Raw genomic sequence first — 27,536 nt, forward strand, 5'->3', positions numbered from 1 at the left:
GACTTAAAACATGGGTTTTGTGATCAGAAAAGGCAAGAAAGCATTTGCCACCAGGAGCCAGCTTTTCCCCTGTGTTCAAGCTCATGACTCGAATACATGTGCACAGAGGAGGAGGTAGTGGGTCAGGCTTGTCAAACAGCAGAGAGCACCATGCACACAGCGATGCAAATTTTTCAGTGATCAGATTTGTATGAGGAACAAGAACAAAAAATCTTTAAAACCTCATTAGTTAGTTATCATCACTGCAGATGGTGCCTGACTGTAAGCTCCTTTCTGCTCATCTTAATCCCATTCCAAGTGGCTACCGTAGGCAGAAGAGCCCGTGTTTGAGCATGGGAGCACATGACGGTGGGGAAAGCTGCGAGAAGGGGAGAGATGTAAAGCTTTAGGAAGGGAGGTGGGGGCCCATCCCCCTGTGTAGGAAACGAGCGAGCCAGTGTTCCATCTTTCATTTGTAGGGCTGAGAAACATAAACCAGGGAGTTTTCTCTGCCTGGATTTTGATCTCCTCTGTGGGCGCTCAAAGGAGGCTTGACCTGAGATGGATTATTGACTCGAAAAAAGCTATGTACCTGGATTACCTTCGCTGTGGTGAGTTGAATCTGCCTTTCTCTGTCCCTCTATATACCAGTGAATCAATACAGGGAAGAGGAGCAACAAGCGAGATATTGGAGTGATGGAGAGCAAGCAGCAGCAGGAGGTCTGATGTTAGTATTGATTACCTTTTTTCAGTAGCTTTGTCGTCCTTTTTTCTTACAGCCCTGTTTCTTATGAGGAAAGTGAAATGTGGTTGATGTTCATGTGGGAGAAATAGGTGTCCATGATAAATAAGAGTTATAGTTATGGGGAAAGGTTGTTGATGTGATCAAGCCATAGCTGGTGGATGTATTTTGCTCTGTTGAGTAATGCAGATGTTATCCCTGGAAGATTTCCAAAGGCTGTTTTTGTGTTTTCCTGGGAGGCTTTGCAGTGGGCTCTGGGTCCATCCTTACTGAGGCATTTCCCAAGCAAACAGCTCTCCTTTCTGACTGGCCCTGGATTCCAGTTTTCCTGATACAACTCGCTGTGGCCACTTAAAGTTTCTGCTGCTATTCAGGGACAGCAGGTGATTGAGTGGGTCAAGCCCATAAGAAGATGTGGGCTCCTTGGCACAGAGAGGGGACTTCTGCCTGTTTTAAGCAGTGCTGCCCAGGCAGGGAGCCAGGCTGGTTGCAGGCTTGCTCTAACACCCATCCCTGATGGGAGAGATTGTGAATTTCACCACAATCCCAATTGGAGTATAAACCAGAATTTCTGCTCTGATTTTCTCTGTAAGAAGAGTACTGATATAAATTTACCAGGAGGTCATAGGTCAGCTGCCCATTGAGCCTTTGAAGAGAGAAGCCTGGCAATACTCAGTTGCCTCTTGCTCAAAACCCACCTGGTTTCATCTGTCTGTTATGGCAGAATGTTGCCTGGTGGCTGTACTCCTGATCTGGGAATTTATGCATCTCTGCAATTCTTCTGGTAGGGCTGGGACCGAGATTTGTATTTGCTTTTGAACATCTGAAAATACAGTAAGTTCTTGGCCTGTCTATAATCACTATGAATTATTGGTTGTGATGGTGATTGACTGGTATTTATCTTCTACTCCCCCAAACTGCTCTTGTCAGCAGCTGAGGGCAGAAGATAATGTTTCCATCTTTTGCTGGGGTTTTTTGTTGGTTTTTTCCCCCTTGCTGCTTCACTGGATCTCCCTTGGCTCTCCTTTTGAGCTTTAATAGCTTTTTTTTTCTCATCTTTTTAATTTATTTCCTCGTAATCATGGCTGTCTTCTTATTGTGCCTTGGAGAAATATGAATCATTGGCCAATAGGTGAGTTTTATTGCTATCGATTGTTGTTATTATTAATTTGTGCCCATTAATGTAAAATTAATGTGCCATTAATGTAAAAGAGGAACAAACTGCACATTCAAGTGTAAAATGTCGCTTACACTGCTCAGGTGGTTTTAATATATTAAAAAATCCATTTGGAGAGATAAACAATGGATCTCTTCATCTCTTCCCTTCACAGTGCAATTTTTTTTTTCCTTAAAGTCTACTCTCCCTTAAAAAAAGAAAACATTTCTTTTTCCCAGTCTAGTTTTAAATAGTATGTGAGAAGGGGCTTCCACTACTTCATTTAAAGATTATTCCAATCTAAATGACCTCACTTGCCCTTTGCTCGGTTTTATCCCATCACATCTATTTATACCCTCTTGCTCTACATTAAGCAGTTCCTTTGAATGCCTGGGAAGAATTAGCACCTTAACATTTTGACTACATAGAGAATGAAAGACACAGAAGAAAATCAAGACCCAGGTGCAGCTATTGCCAAAAACGTTGTTTCAGAAAGGACTTGATTTGTCTATTTGTGTAGTGCCTACACCATCAGCTTCCCCTCAGCCTAACTTATCTCCTGGCTTGCAGCACGCAGTCATTCCTCATTGTTCATGTACAAAGGCTGAGAGCTCTTCACAATGGAGATCTTACTTCTTCCTTGGCTCTCAGCTCCCTCCTGCCTGCCAGCTCTTTTGTTTTCCCTCGGGCATTAGTTGGCCAAGCAATGTATATTTAGTGCTTTCAATATTTTTTTTTCTCCCTTCTTCATCTAACCAATCCCTCAATCATTTTGTTGCTTTTCTCTAAAACCTCTCAAAATTGTTGGCATCCTGCAGGCTTGTGGCTGTCCAGTGTTACCCTCAGTCTTCTTCCTCCTACAGGGCATGGAAATTAAGTTTGTTGCCTTTCTTACGTGTTTCCACTGACGTTGGTGCCCTGGATTGCGTGAGAAGAGTCCTGCGTGTACTTAAAAGCTTAGTGGGAGAGGTGGGCTACTGAGATGGCAATGCAAATCCTTCCATGCTTGTTTCAGAGTAGTTCATCCAGAAACAATGCACTTTTGTCGAAAACTGGCTTTATCTCTTTCTCTTTGCTTTGATGAGGTAGTGCAAATCACTGTATCAGGACCAAGCAGACAAAGATTGTGTTCCTAGTGCTGTCCCAATAGCCAGATAAGTAGTACTGGACAAGTCACTTCATCTGTCAGTACCTTAGTTTCTCTTTTATCCTTTGTCTGCCTCTTCGGTCTCATGCTCTGGGAACCTTGAATATCATTTATGTTTGTGTCTATACAGCTCTGAGATGGAGAGAGCGCCTAAGCACTGCAAGCTTCCCAAGCTTCCTGCTTCGTACCCCTCCTCTGTGCTATGTGCTGGGCTTCAGCTGCGTCTCAGCATCCACAACATGCATGGAAGAAGTCAGGCTTTGATATCTGGTGATGGTAAATGCAGGACACCCTGGATGTTGCCCAGCAAAGAGAGGTTGGCTCACTTTGCAGCACCCAGAGAGCAGAGGTGACCTCTTTGTGCATGCATGCCTGATCACAAGCCTGACAGCGAGCCTGGACCTGCACTGGCTGGCGGTGTGGATGTCCTAACACGTGCATTTACTGTCATTCATCTCGGCGGGAGCCTCGGAGCACTGCTGGAATCCCAAAGAGCAATAAATACATAGAAATGATATCTGCTTACTCAACAGACCTGATGCATGTCCCAGAGCCATGTTGTGCCAGTTCTACTCCTTAAACAAACATGCGTTTCTAGACTTTTTAGCCTGCTGCAGTCTGTAAAGCTGTGAGAGTGAGAAATGGGTTCTTTGGTGCCTTATGGAGACATACATACAGGTGCCAGTTAACCTCCAGCTGCTGTGCTGGGTAACACTGGGAGTGACAGAAGAGCAGAGCATGCCTCTCAGAGCCCAGAAAGCAGTAAGGCTCTGGCAGGTAGTCAAAATAACCTGCAGAGCTGTAAGTTTAGAATATTTGATCTAGAGTTACTAGGAAGAAACACATTTACAGTAATTTTTGGTACTAAAAGTGCACCTAAGAACAATGAGATATATCCTAAACATATGCGGTAACTGACAGCCACTACAGTTGGTTCAATAAATTACAACAGTTTGGATTTTTTTTTTTTTTCTCCTACTTGAGGAGAAATTCACTGCTGCATCAATGTTTCTTTGGAATTAACCCATACAAACTGCTCACGGCTTCTTTTGCTTAGTGGCTTGGTTTCTTCATATTAGCATTCTTTCTGCATTAGCTGACCAGGCTTAGTCACCTGGTGTCATCCTTGTTTCTTGACTGCACAAGCCAATCTCATGTCACTGAGATCTGGCCATGAGGTCTTGCAGGGAGGTAGTTCTGACTTGCCTGCCATGAACACCTCAGCAAGCCCATAAGCACATTTGGCAGATGTTTTTGCCATTAAAGTTCAGGCAAAGTGAACACTGAAGTCAGAAAAATGTGGCACTTGGCCAATCTATGGAAAAAAGTCAGCACAAATAATCCTAGGTATATTTTGCAATACTTTTCCAGACCTATTCCCTTTTTGTTGGGGATTCATTTACCCATTTCAGCACATTATCACTTTAAGCTTCCTCAAAGGTACACAAAGCCTCTTAATAAATAATCTTGCTATTTCTTATCACATCTGCCTTTGAGTGAGAGACAGGACAAATGGGACAACATTCTCATCTGAATCCAGGTCAGGATCAGATGTAGGAAATGGTGGTGATGAAGAGCTGAGTGATAGCTTTGCATTAACTCCTACATGTTTTAGAAGATCAGTGTTTTTAGGATGGGTATGAGGCCAGAGAAGGGAGGTGCACAGCAGCAAGGAGGATTACATCTCTCTCTTCACTTCCACGTCACCTATTACCACAGTATCTGAACACTTTCTGCTCCGTGGATTGCAAGGTGTGGTGAGCTTCATTGGCCAACCCTGGCAATCTGCAGGAGAGGCAGGAACAAGCAAAGAGAAGGTGAAGATCTTCAGAGCTGCTGAGGGTGATAAGGGCAAATGTAAAACCATGGAAAAATGGAGGGAAACCACCAGATTGCAGAAGGGAAGAATTTTATAGGCAGGATTTTGAATAGACCTTGCATAATATTATGAAAGCTGGTAAAGTTTATAAAGGTTGAGATAAGCTAACTCAGAAACAGATAGGTGTTCTAGCAGGAAGGGATGGCTGGAGATTTTTGAGAGATTACAGTCAAGAATCTGTAGGATTTGGCAACAATCCAGATACGAGTGTTAGGTGTGAAGGAGATGTAGGTGTTGAACATGACATGGAGATTGTGCATTTGAGTGTCATACGAATGTGGGTTATTCGCAGCAAGAAGGGCTAGGGGAGGGAAGAGTTTGTGGTGAAAGATAAGGAGGTGTTCTTTTAACTGTGATAAAAGCGTTGGCAGCCCCGCATCTGGGAAAGATCTCAGAGGAAGAGTAGGAGAGACCCAGCAGTGGAGAGTTACACCTGCTACCATGAATGTGGAGAATGATGTCACCAGCTGACATCACAGGGGACACCATGTCAACAGGAAACAGAAAAAGGATGAGGAACACGTACCAGGGCATTCAGTGAACGTATAGAGGGAAGGCAGCAGAAGACGGCCAGTCTCTCACAAAGCAGACTGAGGCTAGCATATGTGGTGTCCCTTGCTATGGAGGAGAGCTGGGTCTCAACTGCAGCTCAAGTAGAGGAGGGGCAGGAGGTGGCTTTTTAGCCGTTTTTTTTAATGTCAAGTTCAAATGTGGAGTCTTCATGAACAGAAGGGTTTGGGTTCCTTAAACATTTTGAAAGTTTCAGTATAAAATGTCTGTTATTTTTTTTATACTTTCTCCTGCTTTGAAAAAGTAAAAGGAAAAATAAGGTGAAGCAAAATTTTTCATTTGACTTAAAATGGCTTTTTTACCTTCTCATCTTTCAAAAATATGAAAGAAATGCTATTTGAAGGGTCAGTACAGGAGAAGATGTGGTGGGGTTTTTCTTTTTGTTTCTGTCAGTATTTCAGGTATTCATTTCTGGTAATTCTCTTCCATCCAATTTAAAAAAAAAAAACTTTAAAAAATGTTCTTTGACAGGTCAGCATCAGCCAAGAAGAATCCCTCTCCTCCCTCTTCTTTGTTAGCATTTCAGGTATTCATTTCTGGTAATTTAGAGACAGGACACAAGAAATTATATGCATCTGATGAAACATCTTTATTGTCACTGTCTGTGCTCATCACCTTGAGCTTCTTTTCCAAAAAATGGAGAGAAACAATAGTTTTAAGATAGAGTCATCTGAGACATCCAGTTCAGGATGAGATGAACACAGCCTAAAAGACATCATATCTTTCTGGTGACTCTGAAGGAAGCCTGGAGTGACTGTTTCAAGTAGAGACATTACAGATATCCACATCCAGCCCCAAGTATCCTGCCCAGCTAGGATATATCTGTCCCACAGTGCCCAGGCTTTGGCTGATCCTTGTCTCTGCTCCCTGGTTACACATGATTTCTCCAACCCAGTTTGGGGTTGAGCAGTTGTGGAGCCACCTGACCATACTACCCCACCACAATATTTTGTTCTTCCAGAATGGCCCCGACACATCTGGGAAGACATATGTGTGTAGGAAATACGCACCATTGTCACACAGCTAGCAGTGGAGAGAAAGCATTGTCCCTTCTGCTCCTTGCATAATGCCCTAAAGGAGCTGGTGTTTTTGCAAGTGCTGATCCCAAGAGATCTCGTGAGCTCCAGTGAGTCCTGCTGGCTCATTCAATCTGAGAATCTGGCACTGAGATTCAACAGATGGGGGAAAAAAAAAGAACAGTTTATTATGTTAAAAGTTTAGGCAAGCAAAAATTGCAGAAATCACCAAATTTAGATTTTGGCCAGGGTACCAGTATTAGCAATATTGCCCTTGATGAGAGGTCAAAGTTCTGCTGACATGAATTAAAATCAAGAATGAGTAAAACTGGAAGGATGTTGGGGGTAGAGCAACAGTAGCGGAAAAAGCAGATTCATGAATAAGTTACAAAGGAGGACAATGATTCAAAACTGGCTGAGTTATTGAACACCTTTAAAATAAATCCGTCGTAAAGAAGAAAACTGTAGGAGAGTAGTTTGGACAGGATTTAAAGTGAGGAAGGAAGTCACTATAAAAAAATATATATAATTGATAAAGAAAAATTTTTTTCATTTCCTTGAAAAAATTGGAAAGCACACAGATCTGCTTTGCTGATCATGTTGGCATGTTGGACATTAGAGAATGAATTAAGAAACCAACTGTATCACTTCCCAAAGGCAACTGATGCTAACTGGGATGAATAAAGGAGAAAGGGCTGGGATAATATCCCTGATTTTTTTTTTCCTACTATTCAAAGCCAAAAGGAGAGAGTCACTCCAGGTGAGACATTGTGTCTTCCAATATAATGAAACAAACGTTAAGGCAGAAATAAGTACACAGCTGTATGGCACAAGAATTGTAGACAAAAGGCCAAATAAATACCTGATGCCGGAGAAACTTGACTGCTTCTACTGTTTATCAGATGTAATACAGTGCTTAATTTGTCTTGGAAAATGATTTCAAAAGGTTTTAGAAGATAGATTGGTGTATGAATAGAAGCTGTCCATAGATTCAGTAATAAACACACCAAAAATGTGAGAAAGAGTATACATGTAGAAATATGGAGGGATCTGATTTGATTTAATATCTTTTGAAATAACTTTTTAAGAGTGCAAAAAACACATTAATGAAAAGGAAAATTGATAATCATTTGGAAGGATCTGAGGGCATCAGAAAGAAAAGAAAAGTAGTATAAATGTGATAAATAACACATCTGTTTATCAGTTTCCTGACACAAACATGCAGGCCAGCTTGGACATAAAACTTCAATCTCACCTCAAAAGGAACTGTAAATTTATTTTCCCCATTATTGCCAGAAATGTGGGTAAAGGTGAGCAGGTTACCGAAAACCCTGGATCTTTAAAACAGCATTATTCTTAGGAAATGCCTGACTACAGCACTAGAAATACCCTCTGAAACAAAACCACTGTCCCCAGATTCTAGTGATGTTTCTGAGCTGTTGCTGAAGCTGAACTGTGTTCACTCTGAAACACACGGATGCGACTGTTGCTGTTGGAGCCTTTGCAGAGATGGGTGTAATCAGGGCTGTGTCACAGAGTTGTTACCTCGACAGACCACAATTGGGTGTTGAACAGCACACGGCAGAACTGGCCTCTCTGCCTCTGGTTTCTAAAGCCCTTGGTGTCATTTTAGGAAAGACAAATTCTTCATTTCATTTACAAAAGAAAACCAACCCTCTGTGTTAGGGCTTCTCTGGTCCCTTCAGTGGAAGAATGCTTTAATTTCACAGTGGACCATAATTAACAGCATCCCAGGGAGCTGTTACAGTATGATTGTATCCAGGGACTCAGAGAACTTATTGATGGGAGACAACAGGATACATAGGCGATGGAATAACGAACAGGCACCACCATGTCCCTGTCTCTTTCTGCTCATCAAGACAACCTGACAGATGCACTATATGCCATTCCTCATCTAGTTTTATTATGTTGTACTCATGTACCACTATCCTTACATTTCCTCCCAAGCAGAAAGCAAATCTCATAACTCAGTCTTAGTATAACATACCCAACCTCAATAAGGTCTGTCTGGTCTGAGGTCCCTGTTACCAGATCGTTATGGCTCAGTCTCTATTCTCTAAACTGCGACTGATGCCACGAGCTTTGTTCTTTAGCTTCATAAATGCAGTCTTTGCACAGGGAGGGTGACTCTTGGCAAAGTAGCAACATTTCTCAACTGTATTTTATCTCATATTGAAGGGACTCATGTTAATAATTTAAGTCCATGAAGACTGATGTATCCACTGAAGACTGATACATCGACTGTAGAGACATTGTCTACAGAATAAATTTTTTTAAAAGTAAGAAACAGTGAAAAAACCCTATTTTTTAACAATTCCAGAGGGTTTTCTTTCTTTGCACTTGTGGTTGATGGCTGAAAAACTAATTAGATAATGCACATAGAATAGAAGCAAGATTTGCTGTAGGTGAATCTGATCCCTGAAACTAATTCTAATCCACCAGAAAGCTGGGCTTCTTGATTACCTAGGTTAAGTGCAATGTAATCCTTTGCATTGAAGGCTGTAGCTGGAAATACAGCTTGGACTGCTGTGCTTTGAAGACTGACTTGTTTCAAACTGTTATGGACCCAAATAAAGAAAAAGCAGCACATTCTTTAAAGAAAATAAAACAAAACAAAACAACCCACCAAACCCCAAACACACACACACCCCCCCCCCTTAAAACCCCAGAACAACAACAAAAAACCTTATCTACTAAGATCTGTCTCACATTTATAAATGAATATTCAATTTTCTTAGAAGAAAATCCAGTAATCACAAAAGGGAAGAGCTAATAATGTTAAAGTAATTAGAGGTGGAGTGTTCTATCAGATCACAGAAAACATCTCTGATGATGGAACGGTTCAGATTGCTACAAAAGATGGATCATATTAAACTGGCACTTCACTGGATCTTAATTACCACATGAGCCTGAGCCAAGGAGAGTGCAGACAAACTTTGGAGAAGCTGCCTTACCTTTGCTAAATTGCAGAATAAACTAGGCTGGAAGGGACTTTGGAGATTCTCTCGTCCAACCACACACTCATAGCCAGGCCCAACAGATCAAGTTGCTCGGCTGAGTTTTGACTATCTCCAGGGTTGGCTATTCCTCCACCTCTTAGGTCCCAGTCTTTGATCACCATCATGAAGAATTTTTTCTAATACCTAAAGGGCATTTTGCATGATGCCTCTTGTATCAGCCACATCTCAGAGCTTTACTATGCACTTCTAGGAAGAGTCTGTCTCTCTATATACCATACCTATACCATGTCCTAGGTAGTTATAGACAGTGATATGAATGCCTCCAAGTATCTTCTCCAGCTTCAACAGTTCTAGTGCTCTTGCCCTCCCTGTGCACATCGTATACTCCTATTTTGTCCTACTATCTTGGTGGCCTTTGCTGGACTCACTCCAGCATGCCAGGACCTTTCTTGTATGGCGGAGTGCAAACCTGGACAAGGTTTCCAGATGTGCTCTCAGAAGAGCCAAGCAGAAGGGAGTTACGACTTGTCTTGGACTGCTTAGAGCACTCTTGCTAACATATTGCAGGTTGTGGATGGTGCTCTTTGCCCTGAGGGCTCACTGCTGACTCCTGTTCAACTTCTTGTTCACTGGGACCCCCACATCCCTTTCTGTAAAGCTGCTATCAGTCAGCCTGAGCCTGTGTTGCTGCATGGGGGTTTACTTTTCCTGACACATGGTTGGTGTTTTCTTCTCCTGAGGGTCATGTCAGGCAATTTCTCCAGACTTTCAAGGTCCTTCCGAATGGCAGCGCTGCCCTCCAGCACATGGGCTGCTCCCAATATCTTGGTGTTACTGGAGAACTTGCTGAGGGTGCCTTCTGTCACCATCCAGGTTGCTAATGAGGATTTCTGAGTAGCCATCTCAAGTGCTGCCATGCCCCTGCCATTCCAGCCCTAAGGCTCAGCAAAGAACAACCTGCCTGTTATACTGTTGTTCTGAGTATGAAAACACCCAGATCATGGGCACGGACACCAAAATAAGAGCTGGCGTAAGTGCCTCTTCCAAGAGAGGACTCAAGAGAAGCTAACATCGTGTTTGTTTCTGCTCAGGACCCTGACTGTCCTTACCTATAAGGAATAGGATATGGGCACAGTACAGCTTAACAGAGGAGATAACCTTATGGTAAATTCCCAGCTGAATCCCAGAAAAGAAAAAGAAAGAAATTATCTTAGATATGGTGAATACAAACCCTCCTAGATGGATGTGCCCATATTCCTCTGAAAATGGTAGAAGCTGTAGCTGCCATCAAATCCAGGTTGTTTTTAGCACAGGAGAGGCTTGCATCTCCAGCATGCCTTCTAGATTACTGGTCCAGCGGTGTGGTTCAAGGATGGTTGCAATGGTTGCAATCACTAATACACTGTTCCTACCAAGAGGTCGTTTTGCTTGTATTTAACACCAGCTCTGACAAGGACCTGGGTGAAGAAGAGCGTGGTCTTTTAAGCTTTCAGCCATGGAATAAAATGAGCTATCAGAAACATCTTTTCCAAACAATGAAAAACTTAGTCTTATACAGAGTTTGATAATCCTTTCCAAGTAATTTTAAGTAACGAATAAATTGAGGGAAAAATATACAATCTGTCTGTTTGTTTGCAGGGAATTCTTCTCTAATCATAGGCAAATGACTGTGCTGACTTCTAACTCAATGTTTTTCTCTTTATGAATCAAACATCTCAACTTTTGTCATTTTCAATACAATACTTTGGCTTGGTCAGACCATAAATACTCCTCGTTAATAAGGTCACTTTGACATTTAAAAAATACTTTTCTTTCTCAAAAAGGGCACAGTGCAAATTGAAATGAGCCTTTTTAGAGAAACATGGTTAGATCTTACAAAATGATGATTCATTTTTCTTGCCAGAAACTCCCACCTTTTCTGGGAAAAATTTCAAATGAAATAATCATGTTCATGATTTCTCTAGAACACACACCTGGATTTTTCAACCAGCCCCATTCCAAATGTTAATGGTAACCTGTAAATTTTTTTTCTGTCTGGAAGTAATGGCTTTGTAAAAATGGAAGCTACAATTACTTGTATGGGAAGAGAAACTTCCAGTAAAAGTCTGCACACTAATTTATCAGCAAAAGCCATACAAAAATTGACACTAGGCATATTCAAGCTAGAGAAAAGGCACAGATATTTAGCACTAAGTGGGATTATCTGTTGGAACTGTTGCTGCTGGACAGGGTGGACTCTTGATAATTTAAAGTATTTAAGTCAAGTCTGGATGTTTCTCATAAAAGCCTTCTCATCTCTCAGTGGTTATAGACTTGGTGCTCAATTCATTGACTTAAGTCCTCTGACAGCTCTCCTGCCTCAGCTCAGGCACTTTCTAGAGTGGTACCTGGATTCCTCTCATCCTTCTATGTCCCCAACAGAAAGAAGGTTGCAAGAAAACCTCAGAGATAACAAACCTAGTGTGAGGGACAGAAGGAGAAGGCTGATGTGAAGAGATGTGCTGTGGATGTGTTGAATTTTGGCTAAGGGTTCACATAACGGATGCCCAACCACATAGTCACACAGCTTCCTCTGTGTGAAGTTGGATAGTAGAGGTTTGATAAGGTTTAGAAGTGTGCAACTTGCCTGCCTGCTATAGTTTAGTCTTTTTCAGATGTCATTTTGAACTGTCATAAGAAATTGCAAAATAAAGGCCAGGCTGCCTGGCACAGTCCTGATAGAGTAGAATGGCCTTATGAGGGATTCAGACTTCCCCATAGACGGACTGCTACAAATTTTCCAGTATTGCTGCTGACATCTTATAGTAGTTGCGAGCCTGCAGAGAGATAACCTTGCTCTGCTGGGTCAAGGATCCCACAGGAATGGTCTCTGGACCCTGAAAGGTATGCTGTCCACAGGTGCAAAAGCAATGCTGTATAAGGAGGACTGCGTAATGGCTCAAACACTAACCTTACATTCCTAAGATTCATGTTAAGGATCTAAGATGTAAAACTTGCTGAACCTATTCTTGTAAGATCCCCAAATCCCTGCCCTTCCAATAAAACCTTTTATGACTCTGGTCTCGCTGCAAGTAATTACTTTCTACAAAAGGACGTGCTTAGTGATGTAAATGATATTGGTGCACAGGTGCAATGGCTACATAAGTAATAAATAAATATTGCTAGAAAATGAGAATTCCAGTCTATACAAAAGTGAGGTTTCCCACTGATTTTGTACCTGAATCCAACTGATTAATTTTTCTGTTGTGTGTGTGTGTTTTCTTTGCAAAGAGGAAGTGTGAGAAAAAGCAGGAAGGCTCTCATAGGTGAATTATGAAAGAGCAAGTCATTTCCCATTATTTATCATTCACAGGTTGCTTGTCTGTCCTTATTTCATGCCCAAATCTCAGTGATCCAGCTGTTGAGCATTCATCTGAGACTCTGACTTTGACATCTGCCACAAACTTGAAAATATTTGGGTTAGGACTCACCAGACTTTCCTGTTAAGATACTATTTTGCTGAAAACTTGTTATGAATCTCAGTCATCTATGTCCTGAGCAAGTGACTGCCAACTAACTGAGAAGTAACAAACTTATACACAAATCTTCAAGAGCTACCATCATCTTTACTCCAGCCCCATTGATTTCCCTGGAGTTACCCAAAAGATAAATCTGATTTCAAAGTATTGTTGATGAGTGGGTGAGTTGATGAGCAGCGTGGCTCAGGAAAGTTCTCCAGATTTCTGCAGGTCTTTATGCCAGGGGAAAACATTACGTTTTTGGCCTTGACTGAATTCTCACTTGTACTGGTATGATTGGAGAGGAGTGTCACTGAGTCAGATTTGTACTCGAGTTACATGGGCACAAGCAGGAGGAGGATTGGGCGAACTGTGCCTAAAGCCCCAGTGGATTTGAGAGCCTTCTCCAGCAGCTTAGGTAGCTTTTCTTTCTATCCTTAGCAACACAGTCCTGATTAACCCTCCAAGCTGTAGTCAGTCATTTTGAGGACAGTTGGATTGACAGCATGTAACCTGCTAATGCTTTTCCCTGCATCATCCAGTGCTTTAGATCCTGGAGGTGGTTGGTTGGCTGGGTTGGAGTTTTTTTAAATTATTTTGTTGATTTATATTTAAACTCTTGGATATTCTATAAGAAGAAGTTATCCTGAGCAAGAGGCATGAAGTATTTCAACGTAAGTAGAAAAATATGCAGTGAGACTCCTCCCTTGTGTATTTATGAGAAGGTGTATTTGGGTAAGATGGCCATTTTTGTTGCCTTGCCAGATATACAGAAGAATCTCCTTCCCATTCTGAAACTTCAAATGCACAATACAAAACTTCTCCCTGTGTCAACTATTTATATTTCATGCAAAGTTTTTGTGGGAGGCTCTTTCTTCACATTATATACTACTTCATAAAAGCAGACCTGACAGACCATCTAGGCTTGGGTGGGTAACCAACGCTATCACCCAAATCTTAAGGGACAATCTTCCTTACATTGGTGATCCCCTAACAGTCCTGTGAAAAGATTCCCAGAAAAGATTAGTACTGGGAAAGTATGTTATGATCTGTCCCTTATTTTAATTTTTTGTACTTCTTTCAATATGACTTAACAGCTTGAAAAAAGTAGAATAAATCCTTGGGAAGCAGTTAGATTTCTGGGACTGTAGCCAGCATATTGTGGACTACCATTGGTCCAGGGACTACAATTTGGATAATGGCTTTGTTTGGAAATTATGCTGCTGATGTCTGAAAGCGCTAATGTAGGACTCATGGAGAAAAAATTAAAGCCACCTTTCTGAAAGCTGTTGAAAAATAGAGAAATAAGAATTTTTTTTTTTCCCCTGGAAGATAGAGTGATGGATTGACCTTTAACTGGGAAATAAATAAGTGAATAATTGCTTGGTGAAATATGTACATGGAAAGAATAAATCGTATTGAAATCTTTGTCAGTGTGCATGGATATAAAAAAGCAGAGATTTGTCAAAATAATAATCTTTCCAATGGTACCTAATGTCTTTTCTCACCCAGCTGAGGTTAAACTTCCATTTATTGCAGGAGTGAATTCGCTGTAGTACAAAGTGCACAAATATTTCACTTGAGAGTAACATCATATTAAAATAATGAACTGTACTAAAATGTGGAGGAAATCAGCATTTACGGCTTTTTGAATGCTGCACCTCTGCAATCAGTGACAAAATTCCCATTAATTACAGTGGTCACTGAACTGGTCTTCCAAGGAATAATTTGCGAGTAGCATGACTATTTTCTTGAAACTAGAATTTTATTCAGCTACTGCAAGAAGTGTAACCAGGAGCAAACTGAAGGAAACATGTCATTAGAAATACATTTATTGTTTTCTAACACATTTATGAACACTAGAAGAATTTCTTTCTTCTGGGAGATTTTTTAAAGTTGCCATAGAAAACTGCTGCCAACCAAGAAGATAATTTGGAAAGTAAATTGGATGTAGGTGCTTGTAGCCAGAACCACCTTCTGCAAGCTACAAGACAAGCTACTGTATTCCTTACTAACAATTCAAATCGTTTGCTGCCCATCTGTGAGCAGTAACTTCTGATCAGAAGATGACATCTCTAAATGCCATTTTGAGAATCTCCATTTGAGTAATTAACTCAGAGTGAACTGTGGAATCACTGTTCATATTCATGAAATAGACGTTTGTCGTATTCATTACAGCCAATATTTTAGCAGTTGTAAATAGTGGTTTTTCTTTTTTCTATATAAAACTCAATGTCATCCTTTTCAGCATAATAGTTTCATTCCATGTGGGGGTCTGAATTTTTTAGTGATTGACTTCCAAGACAATGCATTTAATAAGGGCGAGCAAGAAAGTGCAGAGTCCAGTCTCTTTTCCAGTTGTCTCCATCATGGCAAAGACATGAAAAAACCTGGCTTCCAAAAGGTGGGGTTCAACCTCCAGACTTAAACACCAGTCAGCTTAGCTTTAAAAGTGAAGGATTCCAGCTGCTCTGACACAAATTGGGCAGATCATTCTCCTCACATCTGAGTGTACCAGGCTGATTTTAAATTTCCCCACTGTTTAGCAGAACCAACTTTTGTAGCTCTATGTGAGGTCTTGCGATATTTCTCACTGTTATTTCTTTGTGTAACTGCCATGTATTTCCATCCATACCTTACCTTACCACACTATGGCATGAAGATGTGCAGATGCTCTGAAACCAGGATACTCTGCCTCGCAGTACACTCAGGACTGGGTGTGTGTTACAATATGCCATCACTACATGAACAAATTCAGTTTTGTTTTGTTTTTTGTTATGTACCAGTTCACAAGGTTAAAGGGTTACATGAGAATCTCAGCACTCCGCTTGTAAAAATAAAACCTAAATAATCTCTGTCTCTGATAGTTTCAGAGAAAACCTCAAAAACATAAACAAGGAAGACATGGAACTCAAAAGGACAACAAGACACAAATATCAGTTTTTGTGGGTTTTGCTTGGGGTCTGACTCATGCTTTTTTTGCCTCAGGGGCAAATTACACTGACTGAATTCTCATTGGCATCTGCAGGATAAGGATGATTTAACCGTGAGGAGCAGGGTTATGGCTACTCTTCCCTCTGTGTTTGCTCTTATCTACCTGAGCCAGTGAGTTCATAGCTCCATGTTGGTACAGTCTGCTCTTCATCTAGCATAGATGGTAAAACTGTTGTGAGGAAAACAAACTTTGCTCCCATGCTAGTCAAGCACTGATTCTGCATGTCTCAAACGCTACCCTGTTTTTTCTTCTCTTGTAGTTATCTTTAAGCAAGAGGGATGACTCAGGTGCCTGCTGACAACCTGTCAACCACTAGCTCCTACAACTATGAGCAGCCCCTTCCCTCCGTGGCTCGGGCAAGCACGGTCACCAAGGTACCCGCAGCCAAAAAAATAACCTTCTTCAAGAGTGGAGATCCTCAGTTTGCAGGAGTCAAGATGGCCATCAACCAGCGAAGATTCAAGAGCTTCAATGCACTCATGGATGATCTCTCTCATCGGGTCCCACTGCCATTTGGGGTACGGACCATCACCACTCCACGAGGAATACATTGCATCAGTGATCTGGACCAGCTGGAGGATGGAGGATGTTACCTTTGCTCTGACAAGAAATATGTCAAGCCTATCAGCATTCCTTCTGCGGGACACAGGCCAGGCCCCCCGCGAGGTGGTCGTCCCTCCAGTGCCATGAGAAGAGCAGCTCAGGAGAACAAACCTGAAGATTATTCCACACCTTTCACTCAGCATGGCCCCAGAATACCCAAGAAAATCACTCTAGTTAAGAATGGAGAAAGTGGGTTTCGACGCTCAATTATCCTGAACCGCAGAAATGCCAGGAGTTTCAGAACTCTCCTGGATGAGATTTCAGAGATCTTGCAGTTCCCAGTGAAGAAGCTCTACACTGTTGATGGCAAGAAGGCAAGTATCTCTGATACCTGATGCTGGTCAGTTATTCTAACAGGTGTTATCACATCAGTGTTTGTATCCCTGTGATGCAAATCCTTTAGCTCATGGGGCCAATAGTTTACCCACATTGCCTTAATCCTTTGGGCTTCTGTAGTTAGTGTCACATTAGGTACTTCCCCATTAATTACATGAAGGGGTGATGGAGAAGAATCTTGTTCAGCCATTCAAGAACTTCATATATCAGATATTGTTTTGGGTCAATGGGAGGCAACTTCTGACAGAAGCCCAGAAGCTCAGTGTTTTGCAGCAGGGTATAAAACCCTAAATAAATTTTTAGTAATGGAGTTTCCCACCCTCTCCTAGGAGGTATGTCCCAACAGAGGCTTAACTGTTCTATACCTAACAACTGGGAATTCAAAAGAATAAGACGGCCCTTAGGTAGCACCTTACACTTGCATAGTTCCTAACAGAACAGGATCCAGCTCATGATGTGGGATCCTCAGCATTATGGTAATATAACTAGTAAATGTATAAGTGATTAAGGTATGAGTAGGATCAGGAGACACATTTGTATTGGTTATCTGGTGAATGTGCCAATTGGGGTGGACTTATAATAAACTCAGAGCATGACAACTTCTTTGTTCTTCTGTTCCCAAACGAATTTCCTGACAAACCTGAGGTTCTGATTTCCTTTCCACCTCTTTGTAACGTAAAATAACCAACACTTGCATTTCTTCTGAAGAGGTCTCATGTGTTAGCCTGACTTGTCCCTGGCAATGCAGCTGAGTGGAGCAGTTACCCTGCTCCTTGCCACATTTTCCATCTTTACAGTGCTGTATGCCAGCTCCTCAGTGGTAATGTTACAACCATTTGTGGTGCCACTTTCTGAATCAGATGACTGAAATGTCTTGGGTTCAAATGAGCCATCATCCAGGGGGGGAAAAAATGGAGAAATATTTTTAACCCAAATCATTTTGACCTGAACAGGGACAGCAGTGTGCAGCTATGAAGGAGAGAGGGAGGGCATAATGGTGCCTTAAACCATCTTTCCTGGTGGAGGCAACATGTCATACCACAGTGCATTCTGCTGTGCCCACCACTCTGGAAAGAGCTTCCTGTTCTCAGTTAGACTATCGAAGGAAAATGTTCTTCCTGAACATTTCACTGCTACAGCTTTCACAGCTTTACTGATCTAGAGGCTAAAAGAGTGTCAGCCTGACTGCAGTCAGAGATGAGGTGAAACAACAGAGAAAGGACAGTGACACTCCATGTATGCCAGACAAGTGAAACTGCAATCTTGCTGAGAAACTGAGGGTCCTGTAGAAATTAAGGGTTTATGAAAAAGGATCCAGGAGCAAGGGGGAAACTTAGCTGTGGACAACCCAAGTGTGGCCTAGGATAATCAAAATAGATAATTCATCTCCTCAAACTTTAAGGCCTAAGAGTCAGTTGTCTAAGTCCAAGATGAACATGCTGGCCACCCTACTGTGGGATTTATCTTTTCTAAGTGTGTCTAGAGTCTGTGTTTCTCCTAATGGGAAAGTAGAAAAAAATGACTCACTTGTAGGCAGCTGCATGGTAGGCAAGATGAATCCCATGTCCTAGGCTATTTCAGCAGACAGTGAAAAGAAATAGGCACTTTAGATAGCTACTTTCCAAGTAACTGTCTAAATGACTTGAGATATCTGGAGCTGGATTCATTTCAGATTCAGCTGCCTGCATGTCAGTGTCTAAATGTTTCTGTAAGTGAGGTAAGTGGCTAAGCTCCCATATAGCTGTTGAGACTAAGCTGACAGTCCATTCAACTTGGACCTGGCCAAAGATAAGTGTCTAGAGGCCTTCAGAATTGGTTAGGTTCTTTTTTTTCTAGCTTCCATCAATTTATTTACGAGGTGAAGTTTGCTGTGTACCACAGCTACAACTATACCACTAAATTAAAGTGTTAGAGCAGGATCTCATCCTTTTCCTCTTCATTCTGCTAGATACTTATCGTCTTCCCTGGTGGGTTCTGGCCCAGAGTAACAGTCCCCCAACAGTTTAGATTTAGGGCCTGGGGCCATTCCCTGTAGGTGGCTTGGATGTGACCAGCGTATGTTTGAGTAGCCAAGCTGCTTCTGTTGACCTCCATTCTGAAGAACAGGGTCTGGCACTGCTTGCTTTCCTACTACAAATGTAACCAACTCAGGTTAGGAAAAAAACCCAACAAACCCAACCCTGTTGCCAAGATGTGTTATAATCTATGGATAAGTATTTTATTTTATTTTGTCACTCATTTCTCCAGTTTTCAAGACTTTGACAGCTTTTAAGTCCACGTGAATATAATAATCTTGTGTAGTGATAGTAACTTCCTTTTCACTTCTTCCATTTTTGAGAATTTTCACTCATTGCTGTAAAGAAAAGTTTTGCCTTCTATTTCTTAGTGCAGTCTTAATGTTCTCCTTGTGATTCCTAAATTTGTTTCTCACAATTCTCCTTCTAATTATTGTAAACGCTGACATTTTAGCTGGGATACATACTAAATACATGCTCTATAAACACAGTATCTTCACTATTATTCAACCTCCATCTTTCCTTTCCATCTAAAGACATAGAGTTATCTTTCACATTTTCAGCTCTGCAGTGGTGATCATCCTGTCCAAAGGTCTCTATTCTCCCAGAGTCGGATCTCATTCCAGCATGCCAAGAGGTGGCAGGACATGGCTAGAATGACATGGGTAGTAACTTACCAGAAGTGGTCACTGTGGAGTATTTGAAGCTGATGGCACCTACTAAGTTTTACATGCTAACATCTTTACTGACAGTTTAAGTTCTGTAGGTCTCTTCAGGAGAAAACATGTCAGTAGCTTTGTCACTTGTTTTGCATCCCCACTCCCAGTTCAGCCTTTGATTCTGGAAATGGTTCAGCCCAAGCTGCACACGAACATCACTTGAAAAGCCATTGATGCTTTTTGTTGCAGCTTGAATATCTTCTCTGGCCTGCCACAGAGTTTAAGATTATCCTCTACATAGTGATAATGATCTTTTCCACAATAAATCCCAGGGGTTCCATAGAGACCCTTCAGCTCTGCTTTTTTTCCTCGCTGCTTTCCATCTGCAGAAATGTGGGTGTGGATCAAACACCATCACTTAATCTCTCCACAGTCCCTGGGATTCTTCTTTTTGAACAAGAAAATTTTCATTACCATCTTGTCAATAGACAGTTCATCTGCACCTTATTAATTTAATTTTCACTCCTTTTATTCTTGTGTAGATTATTGCAGTGATAGGTGACTATGGGTCTAACCTGGTCAATGTTATCAGTTACACGTAGCTAGGAAATACATGATTATTAATATATTTTCTGGTAGATCTTTTAAGGCGATTTTCTGGCTATTCTTAATTTTAATAATTTACCCCTTGCTTTTTAACTCTTCATTACTGCTCATTCAACAGTCATTCCTGTTAGGACTTACTGGAGATGTTACTCTAGTCTTGGGTGCAAAGCATTTAAACCAAAAAAAGTCACTGTCTTGGATTTTCCAATCATTTCTTTCATAAGGATTCTCTAAACCATTACTGCTCTTCTGCCCAAGTTTTCTTGTCATACCACATCTTCAAGATTTCTGTTCCCTATACACAATTGGTTGTGACCCAGAGTTTTCACCAGATACTGAGGAGTGAAAATGGCAAATTTGTCGCACAGTTTGGGGGATTTCCTGAAATAACCTCCTTCAAACTGGTGCTGAAGATTAATTTTGACTGTGTCTTGCCTTTATATCTACATTTGCATTTTCTCTTAGAGACAATGAAAACAAGCCTCCATCCTTCCATGACTGTTCAAATGTGTCTGGATGCTTCATATTTCTTGGGTATTTCCTTGTTTCTCATATTATACTTTTAAAATAATAATTCAAATTATCTTTTAATAATTTTGTAATCTTTTATCACATGTCTATGTAAATTTTTTGCAAGACTTTGCAAGAGGACATTGTTTCTGGGAAAGAGGGCTTGGATTGAGTGGAACAGTAATTTTTGACATTAGTTTCCATGATTTGACAGATAAGCCAAATAACAGTAAGATTCATTCCTAATCAATGCATCTGGACTACTGCTTGACTGACTTTGTATTTGTCTGGCTTAGAATAACATAATTCACAGCATTTAATAGCAGGCTCACAATGTCTATTTTGCTGCCAGTTTTTTCTTTATCTCTTGAAAACTGAACACAAAAAAGGAAAAATCTCTTCTCTTACAAGTGAATCGATCTCTTCCATCAATGCAAGTGCTATTCATAGACCTGAGAGTGTTGCCCCGTCAATCTCCTTTTGTTTTCTTCTACTACTATAACTCCAGATCTAAACTTGAATCTTAAGATAAGTTAAATCACCTCTGCAATATGATGTATAGTTGGCATACACTGTCCCAGTCACTTTATTTTAATATCTTTACCATTTTGTTAAATCCAGAACACTTTAAAATTACAAGTCTTTGATTTCCTGTTATACCTTTTTGTGGGTATAAACTTAGACACACATGGAATAGGCTTGTTGTTTTGCGTTCCTTTCATGTGGTATTGATTTAAAGAAAATTGACACTATCCCTCATGACATCCTTGTCTCTAAATTGGAGAGTCATGGATTTGATGGATGGACCACTCAGTGGATAAGGAATTGATAAGATGGTCGCACTCAAAGAGTTGCAGTCAATGGCTCAATGTCTGAGTGGAGAGCAGTGACGAGTGACGTTCCTCAGGGGTCAGTGTTGGGACTGGTGCTGTTCAACATCTTAGTTGGCAACGTGGACAATGGGATCAAGTGCACCCTCAGCAAGTTTGCTGATGACCCCAAGCTGTGTGGTGCTGCCGACACACTGGAGGGAAGGGATGTGACATCCAGAAGGACCTGGACAGGCTGGAGAGGTGGGACCGTGTGAACCTCATGAAGTTCAACAAGGTCAAGTACAAGGTCCTGCACATGGGTCAGGGCAATCCCAAGTACAAATACAGGCTGGGCCATGAGTGGATTGAGAGCAGCCCTGCAGAGAAGGACTTGGAGGTATTAGTGGTTGGAAAACTGACTGAGCCGGCAGTGTGCGCTCACAGCCCAGAAAGCCAACCATGTCCTGGGCTGCATCAAGAGAAGTGTGGCCAGTGGATCAAGGGAGGGGATTCTCTGCCTCTACTCCACTCAGGTGAGACCCCCTCTGCAGTGCTGTGTCCAGCTCTAGGGCCTTCAATATATGAAGGACATGGACCTGTTGGAGCGAGTCCAGAGGAGGCCACAAAGATGATCAGGTGGCTGGAGCACGTCTCCTATGAAGACAGTCTCGGAGATTTGGGGTTGTTCAGCCTGGAGAAGAGAAGGCTCCAGGGAGACCTTACAGTCTCCTTCCAGTACTGAAAGGGGGCTGCAGGAAAGCTGGAGAGGGACTTTTTACAAGGACATGTAGTGATAGGATGAGGGGTAATGGCTTTGAACTGAAAGAGGATAGATTTAGATTAGATGTAAGGAAGAAGTTCTTCACTGTGAGGGTGTTGAAACACTGGAGCAGGTTGGCCAGAGAATTTGTGGCTGCCAAGTCCCTGGAAGTGTTCAAAGGCCAGGCTGGACGGGTCTTTGAGCAACCTGGGCTAGTGAAAGGTGTCCCTGCCCATGGCAGGGGGGTTGGAACTAGAAGATCTCTGAGGTTCCTTCCAATCCAAACTATTCTATGATTCTATGAAAAAGCAGAGAAAAGTGTTTTCTTTCTTTTGTAGTACACCTAGTCTACAAATGTTTCCAGTAAACCTGTAAGTTTAATTCAATCATAACTCACAAGGAAATAAAATTTCTGGACTGCAAATCTCACTGGTTTTGCTCATCTAGACAAAACTTTTATAATTTATTTTTATAGCCCTCATTTTGTCTCATTGTTTTTTCAAATTGGCTTTAGCTTAAGGTTTTACCTGAAAAGACAAAAATGCTAGTGATTTCATGAAGCCATTAAACTGAACATTTTACCTCTTTTTCATTTTCATGGAACAAAGTCAGAAGAAGGTCATGGGCAGCTAAGCAGAATCCTAATACAGATGAAGTTCTTTGTAAAGCCAAAGGTGGTGGTGTAGAATCAAGATCCATTGGAGGCCAGCAGAGCTCTTGTTTTTGTGATCATACTTATTTTGTCTTTTCTTGCTCCCATTTGTATGCTTATTTACCTTTCACATATTTTCAAAATTGCACTTTATGAACTTTGTAGGAAAGGTCAGTGTATTTGCTGGTTGTTTCTTCTGTGGCCCGGATTATGGGGACTTCATTGCTTTTGGGCCAGAGAGTCTTTCAGTGCTGTGAATTTAGAATTAGCCTATAATAATTATGCAGAACTCAGGTCAGTAGAAACAGTGATTGAAAGATCCTGATTCCAATGTTAGTATAAATCCAAAGTGATTCTATTGGTATTTACACATTTGAATTTTCATTCTAACTCCTGAAGCCTTGAATGAGGTGAAACCGGTATTTTTACTCTTAAGCATTAAGCAGACTGCCTACTAGGAAGGAAGAGCTAGTCCCACTGAAGTGAATAGGTGTTTAAGTATTTGGGCACTGATTTCAGCAAGGCCAAGAGCCCCTCTTCCCAAACTAACCATGATTTTTGCTATCAGTTTCTAAATCAAAATAGTAATTTGATGACTATTGAAATGGAGAGAAATTTTATTTGATTTTAGCTTAGAAAAATCAGTTAATTTTTCAGCAAATAAAGAGTGTAAATCATACAGTTCTTTTCAGGTCAAGTCAGGTGTTTTCCAGGTGACTAACTGGAAATAGTGCCCCAATGGAGAAAATCTGTTATTTAGGTTAACATTGACATGCCATTAACTTGCCAATGAAACTTTGTTTGTGCAGACTTGTGCCCTAAAAGATAGGCAGGCTTGGACTTAATTAATCTAAATCTGATCAGCTTACTAGGCATTTAGGATGGGGGGTCATTTTGCCTGTTGGCCTCTCTTTATTGACTATAGAAGAAGAATGGAAGAGTGACTCAGACTACTCACCTAAAATTAACCCAGGCCTAAGTTTTCATACACTTGTTTTAAAGTACTACAGATGTTTAAATATTAGGAAACATAAGACATGAGACTCTACATCGGAACATCACTTAGCTGATGAGACACCTGAAAATTGCAGCTTTCATAGTTTTTTACTAGGGACATCAGTTCTATACTAAAAAAGAACCGGGTATGCTACTAAGAGTAGATACCTCAGTAAAAGAAGGTAGAGTAAAATTTGTAAATTATCTGCTCCTTCAGACAGATTTTCATCTCTGTTCTGGGAATTTCTTATACAACCTAGTGGATTTTATTTCTCCATGGTCTAAACCACAGGGAAGTGCACCTATGTGCACATCAACACCGCCTGCCTCTGGAGAGGGAAGAGTGCCTCTAGGGGCAAAGATGCAGACAGAGATTGCAGAAAGGCCAAAAATCCTTACAAACAATTAAACTGTAAGAAATGTCATGTAGGATTGCATGACAGCAACTGCATATCAACAGAGGATTTCCCTTACAAATGGCAATTATCCAGGGTCTACCAGCTGAGCAGTCCTCTTTTAGTCACAGGAACCCAGCAACTGTGACTGTGTCTAGTCACAGATGTCCTGATTTCTGCACTTACTCGTGAATCACTAGGCCTTCCTTTTACTGACTGTCTTAAATTAAAACAAAAACAAAAACAAATTCTTCCTTAAAATCCAATACTCCTTCTTGTATGATGTTTGAAACCACATTGTGTTATGGAAAATAGTCTACATAGTTTATGGCTATTGGTGGCAAATACCATGAGCTTCTCAAATGGGATCTATCAACCATCAGAAGAGTTTTCCAAGGGATGTGGCTAGTTTTATGTTTGTTGGAGTCAGGCCAAGACTTAGATTTTTTTTGCTTAAGCGCACTCAAGGCTGACCGTAAGTTGTTATATTTAATGAGTGAATCTGATCCAGTCTGTTATGTAGAAAGGCAGAGTAGATGACCAGAAAGACTCTCTTTTGCCTTAGACTCTACAAGTAAGAACATTGCAGAATGAGCACTGTATGCAACCAAATTTCCTTGAGGGATCAGACAATTATTGTGTGAGTTAATCAGGGGAGCAATCATGAGTTACAGAATGCTTCTTCAGGCACCGCTGACTGGAGACTGTAAAGGATTAGTTGTTAGAAACTCCTTGGGGTAAGGAACCTCATTTTTCTTCTGTGTTTATGTAGATTTTGGAATGAGACACATTAGATAATGTGGTAAGACTAACCATTCTGGGTCAAATTAAGACATCTTTGTCAGTGGCCAGTTGTAGCCATCTTGGAGAAAGACAGAAGGGCACATATGAAGTGATTCTTTCCCCAGTGTATCTTCCCAGTCTTCAGCAACCTGTAGGCTAATATCTTCCTCAGCCAGAAGTAGCACCATGGGCTACAGCTATTCTAGTAGACAGAATAGTATCAGGGAATACTCTGACCCTGACACCGAACAGCACTATCTATACATACTCACACTATGTAGCCTCCAAAATAGGGTCTAATTCCCACAGCCTCTAAAACTGGGTGGCCACGTTCAAGCTACTTCTTAGAAAAGGTTCCTTGGCATATGTTAACTCCCACATCTGCCCAGGAATTGCTTGGGAGAGTCCCAGCTCATCCAGGCTTTAAATGCACTAAAGACCATTCTAACAGTTTAACAGTCCAGGCAACTCTGTGCCAGTGCCCTGGATCCATAATTGTTTAATTTAGCAGTAAATACAGAACTTTTATTTTTAGCTGTTATTAGTAAAGGTATTGGCCTAACTATAATTACTAAATCATTCTTGATAATAATGACTGCATCTACAGTGACCTTAGGGTGCAAGGCCAGGAAACAGGCTTGTCTGACATATTTCCTGATGCAGATTTACACATCCATATAGCCATTTCTAGGACATCTGTAGACTGCCCGCAGGCATCCTCTAGGCCACTCATGTTTGGGCTGTCTACCAAGCTCATTTGTCTTAATGACAGGTGTCATCGGGACCCTGATGGAACTGTAAGAGGGAAATGGGATATATGGAGGCGAATAAGCTGGTTTAAAATGTGGTGTATATATAAACAATAAGAGAAGAAAGGTGATGATGTCCCTCCTTGGGATAGTTAATTTTATGGTTCCATGTTGACGTATTCACGGTGACACTTGATTTCGTGCTGTGTTCAGGTATGAATAATTGCAACCAACTTCAGCCCCTCATCTGGTGCAAACCGTTGTTATCGAGTGAGTTGTACCACTTTCCACCCACCATGTGTGTGACTCATAGTCTAAAAACAAACCACAGGTTTCAGGTTCAATATTCTCTGATTCCGTGCCAAAACCACAATGACTCCAATGAGATTTACACAAGCGATCTGTAAACCTCAGCAAAACTTTCCATGAACCTGATCCATAAGAAGACTCATATCCAGGTGTGTTTTATGAACCTTTGAGATGCCCTGAAATCATTTGGCCCAGTGCCTTACAAGATGTAGTTAAATGGACCCCGTATGCTAGCCACTTTCTTATCTAACATATACCAAATCTAATACTTTCTTATCTAACATATACCAAATGCAAATGAGTCCCTTAGCCTGAGGAGATTTTGTTCTTTCAATAATAATAATAATAATGTAGCATAGGGTAATTACTTTCTAATTCTTTTGAATTTAATCCAGGACAAAGACCTTTCCAATCATATTATTGAGTATATGCAATAATATTGGTGAACATGATGCTTCTATTTATTCTGTTACCTATAGTACAAAGAATAGCAGAATTCCACCCTCTCCTGGAAAGACTGTGAATTTTCTGTAAGTACTTTAAGTAGAAATCACTGTTTCTGCGAAGAATTTTTGCAAGAAAGGCTGTTTTTTAAATAGAAAAGTCTGGTTCTCTGGTTTTCCAAATGCAGATTTTGGAGTTTTTACCAATAATGAGAGAGGAAAAAAGAGGATGTTTCGAATTTTCATCAATTTGCTTCTTCCTTTTGGGCCCTGAAGAGAGGATTCAAAGGATTCTGCTGGAACTCTTAGCAAGGTCTTGTTCTCTTTCAGCTCGCATCTTTTCTGAAATAAGTTCAGTTAACATCAGGGGAGTTACTTCTACTGTGTAGAATTAAAGAACTTTCCAGCTTTCACATTTATACTACAGACTTTGCAAATCGAGAGTGAAACCCTGGACTCAATAGAAAGAAAACTATTCAAGCTAAACCAGGGTTTTCAGCTAAATGTGTTTCTCTTTATGTCCTGAGCTCCTGGAGTCCATAGACTGTATCAACGCTCAACAAAGCACAATGCATGTTTATGCTAGGAGACACCCGGGATGGTAAGACCATGGAACAATGCCATATGGATCTATGAGCTTGATCTAGAAGCTTTCCTTATATATTGAGTCCCAGCTCCTACAGCTAGTTGGAACACATCAATGTGCTTCCCTCTTTCCCCTCACAGCTTCCAGCTGGAGTCACTTTTCATCCATGATGTAGTTATTTTCATATAAAAAGAGTAAGTTTTGAGAACTTCTGGTCACAGGGAAAAGCTTGAACTCATGAACCATATCCTTCCCACTAACACAAGCGATCTGTAAACCTCAGCACAAGGCTAATCGCAAGAACCGAATGCTTAGCATTTTTCAAGACTTGTCAATTTTTAAGCTAATCCTACCTTGGGG

General features: G+C 41.1%; 1 protein-coding gene across 1 annotated transcript in view; it reads left to right on the plus strand.

Moving 5' to 3' along the window:
• Positions 1–616: 616 nt before the first annotated feature.
• The window catches only part of RP1L1 (RP1 like 1), a 44,964-nt gene continuing 18,044 nt past the window's right edge, over positions 617–27,536 (plus strand). The window contains exons 1-2 of the mRNA XM_074820564.1: positions 617–706; positions 16,222–16,879. Coding sequence (XP_074676665.1) covers positions 16,241–16,879 — 639 coding nt within the window. The 5' untranslated portion in view covers positions 617–706; positions 16,222–16,240. The remainder of the gene's footprint in view (positions 707–16,221; positions 16,880–27,536) is intronic.

This window comes from Strix aluco, chromosome 3 (genome assembly GCF_031877795.1).
Source record: "Strix aluco isolate bStrAlu1 chromosome 3, bStrAlu1.hap1, whole genome shotgun sequence".
Taxonomy (NCBI): Eukaryota; Metazoa; Chordata; class Aves; order Strigiformes; family Strigidae; genus Strix; species Strix aluco.